At 39.4% G+C, this 20573-nt stretch overlaps 1 protein-coding gene across 12 annotated transcripts in view; it reads right to left on the reverse strand.

Annotated features, from left to right (window-relative positions):
• PAM (peptidylglycine alpha-amidating monooxygenase) overlaps positions 1 to 20573 on the reverse strand; it is a 297725-nt gene that overhangs the window by 85995 nt on the left and 191157 nt on the right. For all 12 annotated transcript variants that reach the window (XM_055143816.1, XM_055143866.1, XM_055143857.1 and 9 more), the window contains one exon: positions 19391 to 19474. In XM_055143816.1, the coding sequence (XP_054999791.1) occupies positions 19391 to 19474 (84 nt within the window). The remainder of the gene's footprint in view (positions 1 to 19390; positions 19475 to 20573) is intronic.

The raw sequence follows: 20573 nt of genomic DNA on the forward strand, positions 1-20573 counted from the left end.
TCTGACGGCTACATAGTATTCCATTGTGTAGATGTACCAGAGTTTCTTTAACCAGTCATCTGTTTGGGGGCACTCTGGTTTTTTCCAGATTCTGGCTATTGTAAACAGTGCTGCAATGAACATAGAAATACATATGCCATCTCTACTATACCGTTTTGCCTCTCCGGGATATATTCCCAGGAGTGGTATTGCTGGGTCAAATGGAAGCTCAATTTCTAATTTTTTGAGAATCGTCCATATTGTTTTCCAAAAGGGCTGAACCAGTTGGCATTCCCACCAGCAGTGAAGAAGAGTCCCTTTCTCCCAGCATCCACGCAAACACTGGTTGCTTTTGTTTTTTGGGATGTGGGCCAGTCTCTGTGGTGTGAGATGATATCTCATGGTTGTTTTGATCTGCATTTCCCTGATGATTAGTGATGTGGAACATTTTCTCATGTGCCTCTGAGCCATTCGGATTTCTTCTTTAGGAAAGTTTCTGTTCATTTCATCACCCCATTTTTTGATCGGGTTGGCAGTTTTCTTCTTGTGGAGTTCAACCAGTGCATTGTATATCCTTGTTATCAACCCTTTATTGGATGGGTACTGCGTAAATATCCTTTCCCATTCTGTAGATTGTCTTTGTACTTTGGTCACTGTTTCTCTTGAGGTGCAGAAGCTTCTTAGTTTGAGATAGTCCCATTTATTTATCTCTGTTTTCACTTGCTTGGCCAGTGGCGTGTCAGCTTTGAAGATACCTTTGGCTTCAAGCGACCCTAACATTTACGGTTATTCTTGATGTTCACAGTTGCTTCATCTCACTTCCACCACAGTGTCCAAGACCATCCATGCTGCCATGCTCCCACCAATCCATCGGCTCATTTGAACAATTTCAGTTGAGCAATATTTTATAAGTTATTGCAACATAAAAAGGAAAAGCCTACTAAGCTCTATTTGAGAATGAGATTCCATAGTTTATATATTTATTATTTCCATGCTAAATGTTATTATTGCAAATGATTGTGATATTCAATTCCACTTCCTGTGGTTCGACCTAAAGAAGTCAACTGCTTGCATATGTACACAGTGAAAAGTCTCTTAAACTGCCTCAAAAAAGGAGGGGTCTAGGAGATTCCTGGGTTCACAACTATTCTGACAACAGCCTCAAAGATAAACATATGTCAGCCTTGTGTTGGATGTGAAGATCGTAACTTCCAACTTCAACCTGACCCTGCCACAGTGATAAATTATTTCCATAACCTCTCTGTTGATCTTACTTCTGGTGAACTCAGAAACTTTCTAATTTCTAAACTTTCTAAACAAAACTTTGCATATTTTGTGATAATGTGCAGTATGCTGTGACTTCGGCTGCTCTTTTAAGGTACACAGTGCTTGGCATCACATGATGTAAAACCTCCTAAGAATTAATTCACTTCAGCTCCCTTGGCTCTGTGTGAAATCTGTCTTTGTTAGGCATTATCAAAAAAATGGACAATACAAGTTTTTATTAATTTTTTTTTTGCTTTACGTGTCACAGCTGGCAATGTACAGGGGTCACTCCTGGTTCTGCACTCAGGAATCACCCCTGGAAGTGCTCAAAGGACCATATGGGATACTGGGAATCGAACCCAGGTCGGCCGTGTGCAAGGCCAACGCCCTACCCGCTGTACTATTGCTCCAGCCCCACAAGTTTTACTAATATAAAGGAACATTTGTCCTTCTGCTAATAATTTGCCACAAAAAAACAAAAAGATAATAGAAAAAAGAGATAACTGACAAATAACAGATATTTAAAGGTTGGATGAGAAAAGAAGTCAGAATATCAAAAACATAAAGCTAGTTGGAAAAGTAGATTAGAAAGATCAGTCTGTGATAAGCTTGAATGAAGAGGGGAAAGAGAAGAGAAAATAGATGCAAAAGTTAACAGAGTGCAAGACCAGAGAAGTAAAATCTTATAATCTACAAAAACTATGAGAATACTAATGATGAAAACAACTAAAATGACTTGTATTTATAGGATTAAAACTGCCCAAATGAAAGTTGAATAAGAAGTGAAGTAGCTGCTTGATTTATATTTATAATACATGATATTAATATCATGTATTACCACATATAACATTTTTGGGATATAAAGGTGGATATAGTCTGTGAGTTTTAATCATGCAGTTATTGGGTAAACATCATGGATGGCTAAAATAAAATTCTTGGATTAGGAACCACCAGAGCAGAGGGGAATGGCTTCAATAGTCCATTGTTTCAGAGTCCTTCAATGATTTTCAGTAATAATGCCCCCCTTTACCAGACCCACTACAAAAATCTTCTTTCTGAGCTATGGCCTAGAAAAATTTAATTTAACAGGGTAACATTGTAGAAATAGATATTTATCTTGTGTAAGTATCATCATGCAAAAACTCTTTGCAGGTAGCTTCGTTAATCTGATTTCAGCTTTCTTATTCCAAAGTATATAATTATCCCAGCCACTGGATTGGTATATAAGGTCTCTCTAGGGGACTATGGTGAGCCCTTGATTACTAGCTATTAATGTTTTATATTTACAGAATATTAAACCCAAGACATTCCAAGGGCATGTTTCATGACTTCTACTCTCTTTTAGTAAGACAAATTTTTAACTTCATCGGCTTCAAGACATGGAAATGGGACTGTATTCACTAAATAAATATCAGATTACACTGGCAGAGACACTTCATTATATTCTTTCATATTCCATTTTGATGTTATAAAAGCTTTTATATTGGTGAAGAATCAACAAAAGGTAAAATAACCATTAAAAAAAGCAGTGTAAGACAACAAAATCCAACCATACTTAAAAACACAGCCCTGTGGCACAAGTGACTGGTAAGACTTCTCAAACAAGCTCTGATAATGAAGTCAATGAGTATTTTCAAATACTGGATGAGACCTGAGAATAGCAATCAGAATCTAATCTCGAGCAAGCTAAAAATGGGATGACTTCACCGCAAGGATCTCAGCGGACTTTCTTGGAGAAATTGCTCTTCTCCTAGGTACAGATATATAACCACAGCAAGGTAGTTTATCAAAAATAGAGACTCACAGAATTTCAGAATTGAAAGGGCCCTTGAGGATAATGGCATTCAACTCTTGTACTTTATAGACAGGGAAAATGAAGCGGCAGAGCGTTGGTCAAGGCAATTCAGCTCACTGATAGGGAACCTGAATATATAACTAGTGTTAATATTAAGTAAATGCATATGTGTGCATGTGTGAGGGAGAGACAGATAGATTGATTGATAGACAGATAGACAGATAGACTAGATAGATAGATAGATAGATAGATAGATAGATAGATAGATAGATAGATAGATAGATAGATAGATAGGTAGATAGATGATAGATAGAAATTATCCTGGAGCTTGGATGGAACTAAACGGGAGTGGATATGTACAAGACAGTACTTAAGGACATCCACTTAGGCAGGAAGTTCATTTCCCTTAATGGAAGGTGAATGCATGGGATATGAGGTTATCCATTCCAAATGATTTACCTTGCTTTTCTAATAATAGCTTGCAATTCCTGCTTGGATTCATAGCTAAGTAGTAAAGTATGTGGGATAATGCATGATAATAACCAATTACGTCTTAGGACTCCTGGAGTCTGCTGGTGTCTCCTAAGCTTTCCCTCTAGAGAGATCCCTCTTCGTTTCATGAGCTCATCTTGTCCAGGTTACTTCCTGCTTCAGTAAAAGGAGAGGTTAACCATCAACCCTGAGGGAACCGATGTATTATTCTAAACTATATCCACTAAATGGAAAAATCCTTTGGAAAGACATCCTATTGTGGATTTCCATTCTCCCTGCTCTCTTAAGAAAGCCAGATAAAAGGACATGACATACCATTATCTATTTTACCATCCAGTTTTGGATAATGTATCTTTTCCTTATGGAGGAATTGAAGAAGCATGCCTGGAACCATTGTCAAGTTTTAGGAAGAGCAAAGCAGTAATATCTTTAATAATAAAACCCAAACATGAAGCTTGTAACTATTTCACAGTGATTCAATAAAAGTTAAAAAAATAATAAAACCTTACTTTAGAAAATATGTAAAACAAATCATTCTCAATGAGATATTACATTTCCATCCACTCAGTGTTATAAACACAATGTATTTTAGTTGCTTAATTGAATAATACTGCATTACCATATCATATAAGTTCTTGGTGTGTATCATTGAAAGTCAACATGTATATATTAAAGTAAAACAATCTTTCACCATAATATTATCCCATTTGGAACATACTTTAAAGGCCACCTTCCCAATTTTCTCCCTGTCTCGAACAATCCAAGGTGAATAAAGGATATAGTAGTATGTATTCATAATTTTTCAATAATAAATGTCTATAGATATTAAAACAACGCTGACTTGATCTTTACTTATTTTTTGTTATTTATTTATATACTTTTGGCTTGGGGGTCACACCTGGAGATACTTGGGTTACTCCTGGCTCTGAACTCAGGAATCACTCCTGGCAGAGTCTGGGAGACCAAACAGGGTGCCAGAGATAAAAGCTGGGTCAGCCATGCAGAGGACAAATGCCCTAACTGCTGTAATGTCTCCTGGGTCCCAATAATTCTTTGTTCTAAATTTAAAACATCAAATAGATGAGACACGTGCTGAGATGATGATACCAAATCAAGCATTAAAAAATACTGGGGTCTGCTAAAAATTCAAGAAAATACTCACAGAGTCAAAATTCCTTTGAGAATCCAGTAGGAGGGTAGAGTGAGCTGTCTATGTAGATCTAACATAGTCAGTCTCCCGAGCAGCGAAACATCAGTGGTGTACACTGTCTACCTTGTTAGGTCAATAATGCTGAGTGAATTCTTTTTTTTCTTTTTGGGTTGCACCTGGCGATGCACAGGGGTTACTCCTGGCTCATGCACTCAGAAATCATTCCTGGCAGTGCTCAGGGGACCATATGGGACTCTGGGAACAGAACCCAGGTCGGCCACGTGCAAGGCAAATGCCCTGCCCGTTGTGCTATCGCTCCAGCCCCATGCTGACTGAATTCTTACCTAAAAATGGGGCTTTCAGTATATCTGAAGCTTTCCAAGAATAAAGAGATGAACTGCACAGGAGCCAGATGAGAAGCAAGCCCAGTTGCGAGAACTGCAGAGCCAAGTTTAATCTTGTATCTCCTCTGGGTAGAGGCACTTTGACTAAGTCCCGATTCTTAATAAAACCAAGTTAGCTTCAGGATTGATTATTCTGGTACTACCTGAATAATAAAATTCTAGTCTGAGAATCTCCTAGGCACTACTCAGTATAAAGGTGGTTTTCAAATTCCCTAGGAAACACACACACTTCATTTTTTTAAAACTGGAGCTTCCGGACCCTCTGCGCCTAAAGACTTTGATTCCAGAGACCTAACACATTCGGGCATCCAGCGCAGCTTCTAATAGCAATGCACTGGGACTGCGAATTGGGCTGCAACTCTGTGCTGCCCGGGGGTGGATTTTTCCTCCCCACCCTGTCTTCCTGCACGGAAAACGGCAGCAGTGGTGGCACCCACATGGCAGGTGCCATCTTCTAAGAATCCTAACCCAGAGGTATTCGATTTTTACACTTGGGGCTCCTAGGGACTCATGGGAAGGGGGTATAACCGGCACGCCCTTGGCCCAGATAAATTCGGAGCTCTGAGAGTGAAGCAGACCCTCTGCGCCTAAAGACTTTGATTCCAGAGACTTCTTACAGCAATGCACTGGGACTGTGAGCTGGGCTATGCAATTTCTGGCAGAATTTTCCCTGGACTTTATATAGAAATCCAAAACCTTACCCTTAATAGACTTAACATCTATAATTGTCAGCAATGTGAAACGGTTCCTTTTGAACAGGTCTGACTTGGGGGGGAAACTCCAAATAATCACAGTAAGTTTTTGTTGAAATATTGAAGGTTATTAATGTAGCAGCCACCTCTTGGACTGTGAACTAAGCAAAAGCCCCACGCCGGCCGAGAAGAGGAAATATCCCTCTTTCCAGGTTGTTTCCCATTTTCAGGGAGAAACGCGGCATGGCGTACAACATACTATGAGGCTCGGGAAGGGGGATGGGGGGGGGGAAAGGAAAAGGGAAAAAGGAAAAAAAAGAAAAAGAAAAAAAAGAGTTATGTACTTGGAGCAGTGGGGCTACATATCTCTTCATTCTAAGCAATAGAAAACTAATTATCAAATGCTTCCTTGGTAGTAGGTCTGTCTCTCTTGGTTGGAAACTCCAACAACTATAGTGAGTTTTGTGTTGAAATATGGAACATAATCAAGGTAAAGAGCAAATGAAGTGAAATTCATTAGTTATACAGTAGGGGGTGGGGGGTGGGGGCGGGAGGGTTTACTGGGGTTTTTGGTGGTGGAATATGGGCACTGGTGAAGGGATGGGTGTTTGAATATTGTATAACTGAGACATAAACCTGAGAACTTTGTAACTTTCCACATTGTGATTTAATAAAAAGTTAAAAAATATATATAAAAATGATGACTATTTGTAAAAAAAAATAAATAAATAAAATAAACTGGAGCTTCCCCCCAACAAAATGTGAATTATCAAATGGCTCCATGATAATACATGGGTTCTTGCAAGGTGATTCTCAGAATACCACGTCCCTCCAATTCCAGCTACAGTGACAGAAATAGTCCCCACTCAAAAAAAGCACTGACACCTTAAACTGTCAGGGCAAGTGTGCAGGCTGCTTAGCAAACACAGCTGAGATAGGGGCAATCTGCTCCATGACACACATGCCCAGAGCATTTCTGGGAGGCTGTTGAAAGCTTAGCAGACAAGGCTAAATAAACCAGCATGATGGGAAAAGAAATCTTCACAAAGAATTCCTTTTGAAGCCTTCACTGCAGTGACTCGGCCGCCTTTGATTTGGCATTCACTGCAAGGGGAAGAGAAGTGACTAGCTCCCATTTGTCCTGTGGTAAGGAAGAGAAAATGCACTTAACCATACTGCAAGATGACTGTCACAAATGACAGTCTGTGCTGTCCCCAAAGAGATCAAATGGAAGGCAGGCAGCAGCACCAAACAAGCCTCCGTAATGGTGCTGTTGGCAGCCAAGAGGAATGCTGTGGCACAGCTACTATCAAGCATGTCCCTGTGCCCATCTTTTGTGAAGCCCCCAGCAGAGAGTGTCCACAGCAAAGCTTACAATTGTGACCACTTCTTCTCACAGAACAAGGTTGCCACTCAGAATCTGACACCTCAGGAAATAAAATTACAGACAAAACCACCAGTTCCAGGCAAATGCATTATTATTTTTTAACATGGCACTGAGTTTTAAAATTATGGATTGACTTTGGACATTTTGTTGAGCTGCAATATAAAGAGACATGCATAATTAGAAGCATAGGTTTTCAGAGATGAAAAGACAAAAAACCACAATCTTGTAACCAGATCTAGAAGCTATAACTCTGAGCTTGTGTTCCGCTTCTGAGTATCATTTTCCATCTTTGTTTATGTTCACACTATACTGAAACCCTATTTTTTTCCCAGCATGCCTCTATGCGGGCTCTTTCTTCGCTCTCTTGCTATCTCCCTGTCTCTTTTCTCCTCCTTTTTTCCTTTTAGGCAAACTGTAGTTTGCAAAACTGTTACTGAAAAGTTATCGTACATGTTGCTTTACCTCCTTTCAGCATCCGTTCATGTCAGAGTGTTCATTTCCAACTACCATTGCTAGAGTGGTCCCTTTCTCACTGATTTCTCTTTAGAAGGGTTTACTTTCTCCTAGTATTTGGCACATTTATCTGACTTGTCCACCAGCTTCATGGACTTTGGCCAGGCAGTTTTACAAATTATATCTGGTTACTGAAACAGTTTTTATAGTTTTTCTTTTCTCTTTTTTTTTTTTTTTTTTTTTTTAGGTCACACCCGGCGATGCACAGGGGTTACTCCTGGCTCTGCACTCAGGAATTACTCCTGGCGGTGCTCAGGGGACCATATGGGATGCTGGGATTTGAACCCGGGTTGGCGGCGTGCAAGGCAAACGCCCTACCCGCTGTGCTATCACTCCAGCCCCCCCCATCTTTTCTCTTATTAAAAAGTCCTATCAATCATTTTACTTCTGTATCTGTTTTTAATGGAGACGTTACTGGTGCCCACTCGAGAAAATCAATGATCAATGGGATGACAGTGATGACAGTGATGATCTGTTTTTAATATATATTCATTTTTCACATGCGTATCTAACTTTACATTTGCATATCATTTGTTCTTCCTACTGAAGGCAGAAGTTACTTGCAAAAGTTTAGGACTGTTAGAGAGTACTGGGTAAAATAAATAATGCAGAGGAACTTCAAGAGTTTTGAACAAAGAGATGATTTTAAATTCAATTTGGAACAGAGCTAAACAGTTTCTGGTAGCAAATGCTCTATTTAAATGTTCAGATTTTGAATTACTCTGAGGGTGTGTGTGTGTGTGTATGTATGTATGTATGTATGTATATATATGTATATATATGGTTTAGATATAGATGAAAGAATAAACATTTAGTTAATTAAAAATCACCAGTGTTTTGTGCTATGAGTGAGAGTTCTTCCTCTTTCATAATTTACCTTTTTAAATGCTTATGAATGATAAACAAAGAAAGGATAACCTAACAGTAACTGTATCCTATTTTGTTTTGAAAACAAAAAGCTTATATTCTGAAAAGCTATAATTAATTTGGAATGTATGTTTTTTGAAGCTCAAGCTAAAAAATGAGTAGCACCATTTTCCTCCCAATTATCTTCATCAATTTAAAATACTACTGTGTATTGTGTTTTGATTCTTCAAGGAAAAAAATAAACCCAAAGTGCCTAATTTACATATAATTATGCATGCATGAAGTCTCTGGAATTAATTGGGGAATATGCTTTGAACATTATAGCTCATATATTTGATTTAGCATTAATTTTCAGTCCTCAATATATTTATGCTGCAAAGTAGTATAGGAAAAACAAAGTAACATTCATGAAGAACTTTTGAATTAAGCATATAAACACCATCATTACTACATTAAAGGAAAATCATTAAAAATTGCCCATTAATTTGTTACTTTCCAAAATTTTCTTAGACTTTATGCAAGTCTTAATACTGTGAAATAAAGAATCGGTGTTTAAGGGTCTTTGGCTCCTGACCAGATTTTATTCTCTTTCAGTAATTAATAGTTGGTACATTATACTTAAGTTGAGACAATAAAGTGTAAAAAATATTTGCATGGAAATGGAGTGAGAAAAATGTGAGAGGAGAAATATCCCTGTAAGAAGAAATACTCTTAAAAGTTTTCAGAGATGAAGAATAATTAAAATGAAATAAAAAGAAAGTGCATGAAGGGTCCCAAATTCAAGGAAGAGAAGGTGAACATTGCCGTTAGCAGAAATAGAAATATTAAAAGGTCACTTTTGGGTCTAGGGAAGTTTGATCTTGATTTTTATAACTAATAAAATATTTTCTAAACATTACTAAACTTTATATTTGAATAGTTTCCATGAACTGTTTTCTTTCCCCTGATGATCATGTAATTGGTTTGGGTATCCTTTTCATTTCACAAAGAAGTTATTTAACTAACACAGATCTAGAGATCAAGGGGAAATGGAATTTGCAAATAAGGCATTTCTTCTTAATGACTCATTTCTTTCTCCAGAATTCCTGGAATGACAAACAAATGTAAGAAGGTCAAGACAAGTTGGGAAGCTGGGAGGGGTGGGAATTCAGCTGTAGTATGTGTGGAAAGAAAAATGGCTTGGATAGTATACTTAGTAGCATGAACTAATTTCACTGAAATGTAATTGCATGTCCTCATTTTCATTTGAGCAATGGCAAGCCACTTCTTTTTTCCCCCTCTAAATTATTTTGGTTCAAATGAAATATTATTCACTATTAACTTAAATGGAATTAATGGGTTGATTACCATAAAGCTCTGAGCAGCTAGAAAAAAAAATTTATGAGTGATAAATAAAGCAAGGGTTGCTAACGAGTGCTACGAAAATAAAATAAAAGGGTTTCTTAAAAAGTAACCAGAACATAAGCTCAAATTGTGAAAAATGAAATCATATATGGAAAATGTTTTTCCTAAAAAAGATTTCAGTAAAGCTAAATATCATTTATTCAATGTGATTTGCTTAAAAAGTACATCTTGAGGGATAAAGAACATCCTGAATATATTCTTTAAAACAAAACAACACTGCAGTGCTTTTATGTGTCTTCTCACAAAGTAAGGAATGAAAATGCATTCTTAATGGCCACATTTACATTTAGGCATTAAAATAAACAGGTGTCTCCTGGAATGAATGAGGTGAATACAGCTCATTCATTTTCCATACTGAAAATGATTAACAAAGTCTGAATGCAGAAAGCCAGGAATCAGGGGTTCACATTATTATGTGATTGGGGAGAGGGGAAAAAAAAGGATAACAGGCTTCTTTTCAGATCCCTCAAAAAGTATTGAATAGTCTTAAATTCACATCAAGCTTCTTGTGTGTAGTGAAAGTTAGAACAGAATATGAAGAACCCCCAATTATAATTCTCCTGAAATCCATGAGATTATCAAGCAACCTGATTTAGAAATATCCCTTTATTATAAGAGAAATGGATTTACTTCATACATCAGAATGAAATGGCATAATGAAAAGGTGAAAAACTACATCTAGTTTCACATTTCTTCTGTTCTGAGTTTGTTTCTTGTAACTCAAAGGACTTTCAGAAAATTAACTCTACAATTTATTTTATATAGTCAGGTTGGCATAAGATCAAACTAGAAATCCAACACAATTTAAAGTCTTGTAGTTTTTTAACAGCACTAGTAACTAGTAACTCTACTACCTGAGGCCAGACCCTTAACCTTTCTGAACATTGTTTTTGCAAAATGCAGGAACTGGGTAAGATCATCCCTTCCAGTACCTGGTTATCTTTCTACCCTTTCATCAACAGTGAAAGTTGCATCCCCCTAAACTCCCCGATTCTGCCCTCTTCTCAGTCTTGGATGTTAACAACAAGTGCTCTAAAAATCTAAGAACAAACAGGCGTATATGGTCTGGTTTTATTGCCTTCTCTTCAAAAGAAAATTAAAATGATGGTTTCTTTTCTCAACAACTCCTCAGCCATGTTTCATTTTCTTTCCTTTATTTGAAAAGGCTCAAAAAGCTAGAGAATTTCACATGGTTTAATGCTACATTTTGCCAATCAATTCTTTCTTGGAGTTAATCTCATGATCTCTTTCTAACACTTGGTTGTTTTTGCAACCTATACACTTCACTTACTATTTTTTTAAACGCAAAATCTAGAGAAGTACAGCTTGTGTTTGCTCATCCTTCAAAAAGTTTTATCTAGGCACATATGCTGCCTGAGCCCATGTGCTGCTTGTGCCCACATGACCGAGCACATGTGTCACCCAAGCACATGTGTCGCCCGAATCTCCCCTCTTGAGATGTGTACTTTCATGCTTTCATACTTTTGTGTCTAAAGCTCGGTTATGTATAGGGGCTTCCTCCACCCTTGGAGAAGCCCGTGTTCTCTCTTGAGCACGTTATTTTCACTATTCTCTCTCCCACTTATCCCTTCCTCCTTCCCTCAGAAACTTCTAAATAAAATCTACTTACTTCAAAAATAAAACTTTATCTAAAGTGTAAAGAAGAAATATTTTTACGCCCATAGATAGAAAGATGCACCCAAGGAAGTTATATATGCACCGGAAGTGGCTTCTACTGTTATAGCATTTTTGAATACCAACACAAATTTTGGTGAGAAGAATAAAAATAAATTCCTTTTTAATCTCTAAGTGAAATAAAGTGCTAGAATAACCAGAGTAATTAAATACATTTTCTTCTTTCAAAGCTCTCCTTTTCTTAAGAGGACTGAGATTTAATTAAATTTAATTTGGTAAATGCAAATTATCCTGCTCATGCTCCAATTCCCAGGAGATTGATCAGACACACCTGTAGTGTGGAGATGTGTAGAATACCATCAGTTATTAATACTTATAAGGAAATTTAGAGCCTCAGCTGCCAGTCATTAATTTGCACAAAAATCAACTGGGAATTCTCATGAACATTTCAGAATACTGGACATAGTAACGTGCTGATAATATGTAAGTCCTATGAAAAAAATAATTTGTGTGTAAATAGTGTTATTATAGTTTTTTTAATTAATATAAAAGGTTTAACTGCACATGGCTTACAAATAATAACAAAATACCATACTTTTTACTGCAAGTTCCATATCACATATTTACTTAATATTTTAGTTGAACCAATGTATGTTGTAATAGATGTGTACAGAGTCCAGATGAGATGCTTTCCAATTTCCCGCTCATGGAAACCATGAGGGCTGAATGGAACTGCACTAGGTTATTAATAATGTGAGCAGAGTTCTCTGCTCAAAATAACCACTAAAACAATAGATTATGTGCAGCAGCACACCATTTGTCAAATTCCATGATGCAAATTTGCCTGCTACAGTTGATTTCTAGCTACCAATACCTGCTTTTCTGAACACTGAATTTGGAAGAGGTAATCGTTATAAACTGGCTAGCATACCCGTTTATAATTTTTTTGGAGGACATAACCAGTTACACTACTGTAGAATACTTCCACCACAGAGATAGCACACAAAGGACAGTAAAAGTCGTGAAACAGGTGCCATTTAAAATAGCTAAGATAATTATCATCACTTTACAGTACAGTTTGAGGATTTGGGAAGGTGATTCCTTCCATCTATTTTCCCCCAAGAATTGCTTTAGCTATTGGTGGGAGCTTGTCATATCATATGAATAACAGGAGTGTTTGAACAATTCTTTGAAGAATGTCATGGGTACCCTTATATTGGAACAAAGACAGATCCACAGACTAATAAAATAGGGTTGAGTATCCTTACACACACCCTCAAATACATGATCATCTAATCTTTGATAAGGGAGCAAGAAATATAATGAAGCAAGGAAAGCCTATTTAACAAATGGTGCTGGAAAAACTGGACAGCTACATGAAAAAATGGGCTCAGACATTTACCTAACACTATTGCACAAAAGTCAGATCAAAATGTATTAAAGACCTCAACATCAGACCAGAATCCATGACATACATCAAAGAAAAGAAACCTCTACAACACTGAAGCTAAAGGTATTTTCAAAGATGAAATGCCACTGACCAAGCAAGTGGAAACAGAGATAAACAAATGCAACTATTTTAAACTAAGAAACTATCTGCACCTCAAAACAGTGACCAGAATAAAAACACAATCTATAGAATGGGAAAGGATACTCACCCAATACCCTTCTGATAAGGGATTAATATCAAGGATATTAACTGGTTGAATTCTACAAGAAGAAAACATCCAATCCCTTCAGAAAATGGGATGATTAAATGAACAGAAATTTTCTCAAAGAAGAAATCCGAATAGCAAAAAGGCACATGAAAAAATGCTCTATACCACTAATCATCAGGGAGATGCAGATTAAAACAACAATGAGATATCATCTCACACCATGGAGACTGGCACACATCCAAAAGAACAAAAGCAACTGGTGTTGGCATGGATGTGGGGAGAAGGGGACACTCCTTCATTGCTTGCTGGTGGGAATGCTGACTGGTTTAGCCTTTTTGGAACACAATATGGACGTTTCTCAAAAAACTAGAAATTGAGCTGCCATTTGACCCAGCAATACCACTTCTGGGAATATATACTGGAGATTTAAAAAAATACAGTGGAAATGACATCTACAAAAGTATGTTTATTGCAGCACTATTTACAATAGCCAGAATCTGGAAACAACCTGAGTGCCTGAGAACAGATGACTGGTTAAAGAAACTTTGGTATATCTACACAATGGAATACTACGCAGCAGTCAGAAAAGATTAAATCATAAAATTTGCATACAAGTGGATCAACATGGAGAGTATCATGCTAAGTGAAATGAGTCAGAGAGAGAGGGGGACAGATATAGAATGACTGCACTCATTTGTGGAATATAAAGTAACAGAATGGGAGACTAACACCCAAGGATAAAAGCCAGGAGGATCTCTCCACAGCTTGCAAGCCAGCTTAACACACTGGGGGGAAAGGCAGCTGGGATAGAGAACTGACCACTAAGTGAATGATGCTTGGAGGGCTTGCTCAGGATAGGAGATGCGTGCTGAAAGTACACCATGGACCAAAACACGATGGCCACTTACGACCTATATTGCAAACCATAAGATCCAAAAGAGAGAGAAGGAGAGAGAGTAAAAGGGAATGTGCCTGCCACAGAGGCAGGGTGGGGGGGATGGGAGGTTGTGGGAGGAATAATGGGAACATTGATGGTAGAGAATGGGCACTGGTGAAGTGATGGGTACTCCATCATTGTATAACTGAAACATAATTACAAAAGTTTGTAAGTCTGTAACTGTATCTCATAGTGATTCATTTATATACATATACAAATTAATACACACATATGTATATATATATATATATATAATAGCTGAGATAACTGTTTACAAGAGCCAGAATCTGGAAACAACCCAAGTGCCCTAGAATTGATGATTGGTTAAAGAAACTGGTTCCATTGGTTAAATGGAATACTATGCAGCTGTTAGGAAAGATGAGATCATGAAATTTGCTTATAAGTGGACAGACATGGAAAATATCATGCTAAGTGAAATGAGTCAGAAAGAGAGGGGCAGACATAGAAGGAATTTAAATTCCACTAATTTGTGGAATTTAAAATATCTTAACATGAGACTAACACCCAAGGACAAGTAGGGACAAAGGCCAGGAGGATTGCCCCATGGCTGGAAGCCTGCCTCATGAGCTAGGGGAGAAGGCAGCTAGGATAGAGTAGGGATCACTATGTCAATGATGACTGGAGAGATCTCTCGAGATGGGAGATGTGTGCTGAAAGTAGATAATGGACCAAACATGATGGCCTCTGAGTACCTGTATTCCAAACCATAAGTAGAGAGAGTCAGAGGGAAATTGTCTGCTATTGAGGCAGGAGAAGGTGGGGTAGGTTGGTGGTGGAAAATGTACACTGGTGGAGGGATGGGTATTCGATCATTGTATGGCTGAAAGCTTGTAACTGTAGCTCATGATGATTCAGTAAAAAAAATAAAATAGCTGAGATATGAGAACAACCCAAGTGCTCAAGAACAGAAGAGTAGATAAGAAATTGTGGTACAAATACTCAAATATTGATCCTTTTCTTCAAAAGAGAAATTTCTTTTGTTGTAAACTGGATGAAACTGGAGAGGGTTATGGTAAGTGAAATAACTCAGGAGAAAGATGATAAATGCCATATGATATCATCATCACTGTATCACTGTCATCCCATTGTCCACCAATTTGCTCGAGCAGACACCAGCAACGTCTCCATCGTGAGACTTGTTGTTACTATTTGGGACATACTGAATACACCACGGGTAGCTTGCCAGGCTCTGCTGTGCGGGCGGGATACTCTCGGTAGCTTGCCGGGCTCTCTGAGAGGGATGCAGGAATCGAACCCGGATCAGCCGCGTGGAAGGCAAACGCCCTCTTCTCTGTGCTATTGCTCCAGATAGCAGCAAACCACATGATTTAATCTTTTCTTATAGCTGAGTAATAGTTCACTGTGTATGGTTTGTGTCTACCTTCAGCTCTGACATACATGTCTTTGCCCCGCTAGATGGCAAGCTTTATGAAGGCAAATTTCTGTCCTTCTTCAGCTGTGTCTTCATGCAAAAAAGCTCTGATTGAATTATAATGAGTTGAGGTGGCTTCTGGACCACAGAAATTAGAGAAACACAGAAAAAGGCAACATTCTCAGTGACATGGAAAAACTCCATCTGCTCCCAAGATTTTGAAGGGAATCATAGTGCAAGATAGCTGAGATGCAGAATGTTGACCCAAAACTTGGGAGCAGAGAGGGGGAGAATAAGGACATTAGACATTTATTGCCATTGTACTCCACGACAGGCTTGCTGAAAGCATTTAACATTCAACGTCAATTTTAATAGCATACAGAGTATATTCAGGAAAAATGTCTACCCCAAAGGTTTTCAAGTGGTGGGGCTTAAATGGATGGAACGGAGATTATCTTGTTAAGTGAGATTAGTCAGAGGGAGACAGACAAATACTGAATGATTTCACTCAACAGTAAATTATGGAGAGAAAACAAGGGAATAGATAATAAGGAACAATGACCAACACTTGGTCCTGGATTACAAAACTGATTATCAAGCACTGGGAAGAGGAGGAAGGGAATGAATATCAAACGAGAGGTGACCTCAGGACAGTGGTCGAGGGTCTGCAGTACCTTCATGCATCAATACCATAAGTTCTAACACTACTGTAACTTTGGTGTCTAAACAAAAACCTTTTTAGAAGAAAGAAAAAAAATCTTAGTTTTCTGGGAAAAATGCTCTATGAGAAATTATTCATTCTCACAAATGTCTAATGAGAACTTTATGATCCGATTTACCAATAGAGCCTCAGAGAATTTGGAAGCTGAAATTCTCAGAACTCACATAAATGAGCTACAGAGTTAGGTGTCATTTGCGTTGTTTGAATCTAAGAATTAAGCCAGGGTATTCTTCCGGGAACCTGATAAAATGTAGGTGTATCTGAAGTGGTAAAATGAGGCAAGCCATGTGCATTTGAGCGAGTCCATGTGAGTGTGTGTGTGTGTGTATGTGTGTGTGTGTGTGTGTTTCATACACAGGTGATTTTGCCAACCAGATCATTCTGCATTCTGCACTTAGAAAGAGCCCCTAAAATCTGGCTTGTGTGTGTGTGGTGAGGGAAGGCCTTCACAGCACTGACTTAGGGACTCTTGCGGTGAGACTTGGCACCAGTAGGACAAATTCGATGCTCAGGCATAATGGTGTTAGGGTGACCGGGGAACCCCATCAGTGCTGCTAAGGGGCTTGAGGGCCACCTTGGGCAGTGCTTGGAGTGGGCAGCATCCAGTGCTGAGTCCTGACCTGGGGCCTGGAGCCCTACTTTGATGAGCTGTTGCCCCAACTTTGTTAGGTGACCACAATTTCCAGCCTCATGCAGTGAGTGCTTGGGTCTTCCTTTTTGAGAAATGAGTTACTGTTGGCTACCAGGACGCTAATGCTTGAAACCGGGAAAGAGCTGTCCATTTCCCTACCATTTCTGTTGGGCAAAATAGCCACAAGAAATGTGGAACATTGCCATAAACCTCAGGAGAATTTTCTCGAAGGAATAATACTAGGCTAAAACACACTTGTAACCTCCAATCCTTACCTTTCTGATTTTTTCCAGTGGAAGAACTTGTCATGGATTTTGTATAACAGAACTATGGGGCTAGAAACTGCTGTGGAGCACAGGATGCACAGCCTCACAGCAGGAACATCTCCTGGCAGCGAGACCATAGCAGTGCAGGAAATCCCAACACCCTTGAAAACGAGCCAGTTCTTGCTTTAATTAGGGGACAACGGCAACAAAAGTCTAACTTTTATTTTTTTTTTTATTTTTTTTTTTTGGCTTTTTGGGTCACACCTGGCGATGCACAGGGGTTACTCCTGGCTCTGCACTCAGGAATTACCCCTGGCTGTGCTCAGGGGACCATATGGGATGCTGGGATTCGAACCTGGGTCGGCCGCGTGCAAGGCAAACGCCCTACCCGCTGTGCTATCTCTCCAGCCCCAAAAGTCTAACTTTTAAATTAAATTACCTTAATGCTGCTTATGGGCTGGAGCGATAGCACAGCGTTTGCCTTGCCAACCCGGGTTCGATTCCTTCACCCCTCTCAAAGAGCCCAGCAAGCTACCAAGAGAATCTCGCCCACACGGCAGAGCATGGCAAACTACCCATGGGATATTTGGTATGCCAAAACAGTAACAACAAATCTCACAATGGAGATGTTACTGGTGCCCACTCGAGCAAATTGATGAGCAACGGGATGACAGTGACATGGTGAATGCCGTTTATGGGGCCTGGTGAAACTAGCTTGTCTTTATTGAGGACTTTCCAGACACGACTCTGAACTACTACAGTCAAATTGTATAGATGGGAAGGGCAGAAAGATTTGGAAACTTGGTTAGGAGATAAAGCCAGCAGGCCCCTGCCAGGCTCCTAGTCTCGGGGTCTGCCTGTCTGGCCCCTGGATTATGCTATTACTTAGAAGAGCATTCATTCCTAATTAGGTTGTTTAATTGCTCTGCTTCCCGTAAAACATTAATTCCCAAAATGTTTAAGCAGTCCACACCAAAGGAAAACCAACTCCTTCCAGCCTCGTGGAGGCCCAGACTTGGGCTGACCTTTTGCTGGCCCCATTTCTCTTCATTAAGTTAGTCCCTTTCCCAGGCACTTATGCCTATGACTGAAGAGAAAATGCAATTAGGCGATTGCTCAGCTCATGAGCACTCTGCTTTCAGAATGAAGTCCCAGCAAGGATCTTTATCTTCTAGCTGCCACCTTTCACCTCTCTTCTCATTTCTGGCCACTTCTCCATTTGAATTTCATGCCCCCTCATGCCGAATTACCATGAGCTCCTGCGGACACCAGGCTCTCTCATCTCCCGTGCATCTGCACAGGCTTTTTATCTTAGCTAGGAGGTGTCTTTCCCCCTGGCCTGTTTCTCCGGCAGTTCCTGATCATCACAAAGATACTGGCTTTGGCTTCATCTTCTAAGAGGTCTTTCCCTACATCATTCTTTCCCTTCCAGGCAAGTCTACATCGCTGACCTCTCTCAGCTTCATATTCTAGAAGCAGTTTTGTTACCGCACTAGAGGCACTGCTGTCTGCTGGTCTCTGCTGCCGGAAAATAGCAGTGGTTACAGGCAGAAAGATCAGTCAGCCTAGACCGAGTGCTAGCACTGGTCTGACAGTGATTTGCGTGGCATGTCACCAGGTTGATTCCTTTTAAATGATGCTTTTGCAGCACCACATGTTCTTTAATTTCCCCAAATGCATAGCACAAAACATAGCATCTCACTGAATCCCACTGACCTGACTCTATATGCACACACCCTGGCTGACCACTCGGAGTGATGCCAGTCTGAGAGGTACCCAGCAGGGTTCACCACTGTCCCTGAGTCCTTACCAGGTTCTGGCACCTTTTAGGGGACATTACACCTTTCTGGCTGGGACTTGGTGAAAGGGAAGTTCTGCTTTCTTAACTCTTCTAAACTTTTCCTGTCTGGAAAACTGCATGTAAATTACTAGTCCCAGATTTTCTGACGACGCTGCTCGGAAGATACTCAAAAGGAGTGTGTGGATATGACAATCCAGGGAAAGCAAATCTACAAAAACAGAAGGCGGCACACCAGGGTACACAGAGAAGGGACCTTTCAAAGCTAGAGCCATTTCCTCAATAGCGTCAAGCTTGGCTAATGCAATCTATTCTCCATGTATTATGTGTGTACTAATTATTTCACATTTTTTAAAGAACGTAGTTTTGGAAAGCGCTTACTTCCACTGTTGACCAACTTACCTCTAAAAGCACTAATATCTCCATAGTGAACCTGGAGCACAAAGTATTTACTTCCAGCCGCTCCGCCAACTCTAAAGCCGACACCTGAAAGATTCACACGGGAGCTTTACTGATGAATGTCTGATGCAGAGCTCATCCCAGACTCCATTCTAGAAAATGCCCAGTGACATAAACATGCATGCAATGCAGGAAACCACTTTCTGTGGGTTGGAAAATCAAGTAGGCATTCGATGAAAGTTCCCTGTAGCCTAGCATTCTTTCTCTTATCTATGGCATACGTTTTTGCCAGTTCAGAACAGAAGAATTTTAAGGATCATTTCACTCATTTCGAAAGAAATGGGACAAAATTATTCTGTCCTTGTTGATTATGTGACCGATGTACATAAGTCCATTCACTCATTTTGTTATATGTATATTGTATTGATTTTAATTTTTCTAACTGAATATAATAAATAGATTTCTTAGATGCATATCAGAGTTCTTTTTCTTGCCACCAAAAAATAGCTACAAAAATGATATGGAAGTGGAGAGAAAGTACAGTAGGTAAGGTGCTTGCTTTTCATGTACCCAACTCAGGTTTGACCTCTGACACTTCATACGGTCCCTTGAGCACCACCAGGCATGACCCCTAAGCCCAAAGCGAGGAGTAATCCCAGAGCACTGCTGGAAGAGGCCCATAAACAAATGCCATGTGGAATATCAGTTACCAACTAGATTCAGTGTGTTGATAAATTTTTGGAATCTGAAGAATACTTAGAGTCTTATTATTAGTAGAGTTTCTACTAATATGCAAATCTATGGATACTGAGAAAATATTAGAGGCGGGAAAATCATTTCTACTGCTCTATTCACAGTTTTTCAAAATGCCAACGAATTGAATTGATTATACAGCTCCTGTAAGCAGCCAACTTTTCTTGGGAGTGGCCACCTGGTAACCCATGAAAGGGATTTGGGACTGATTTGAAACAGGTGAAGCAATTTAAACATGATTTAGTGCTGGTGTGAATCAGGGAGGTGAGAGAGAAGAGGCCTCTGGGTGGCAAGACACTGTGTGGAACAGCGGCTGCCCGTTCTGTGTTCTACAGCGGGGCTGCACATTCCCTTCATGACGGAGAAACATCCAAGTCATCAGAGACAGTCAAGTCCCGCACAAACAGTGCTGAGGCACATGAAGTCAGAAAGC

This window comes from Sorex araneus, chromosome 1 (genome assembly GCF_027595985.1).
Source record: "Sorex araneus isolate mSorAra2 chromosome 1, mSorAra2.pri, whole genome shotgun sequence".
NCBI lineage: Eukaryota > Metazoa > Chordata > Mammalia > Eulipotyphla > Soricidae > Sorex > Sorex araneus.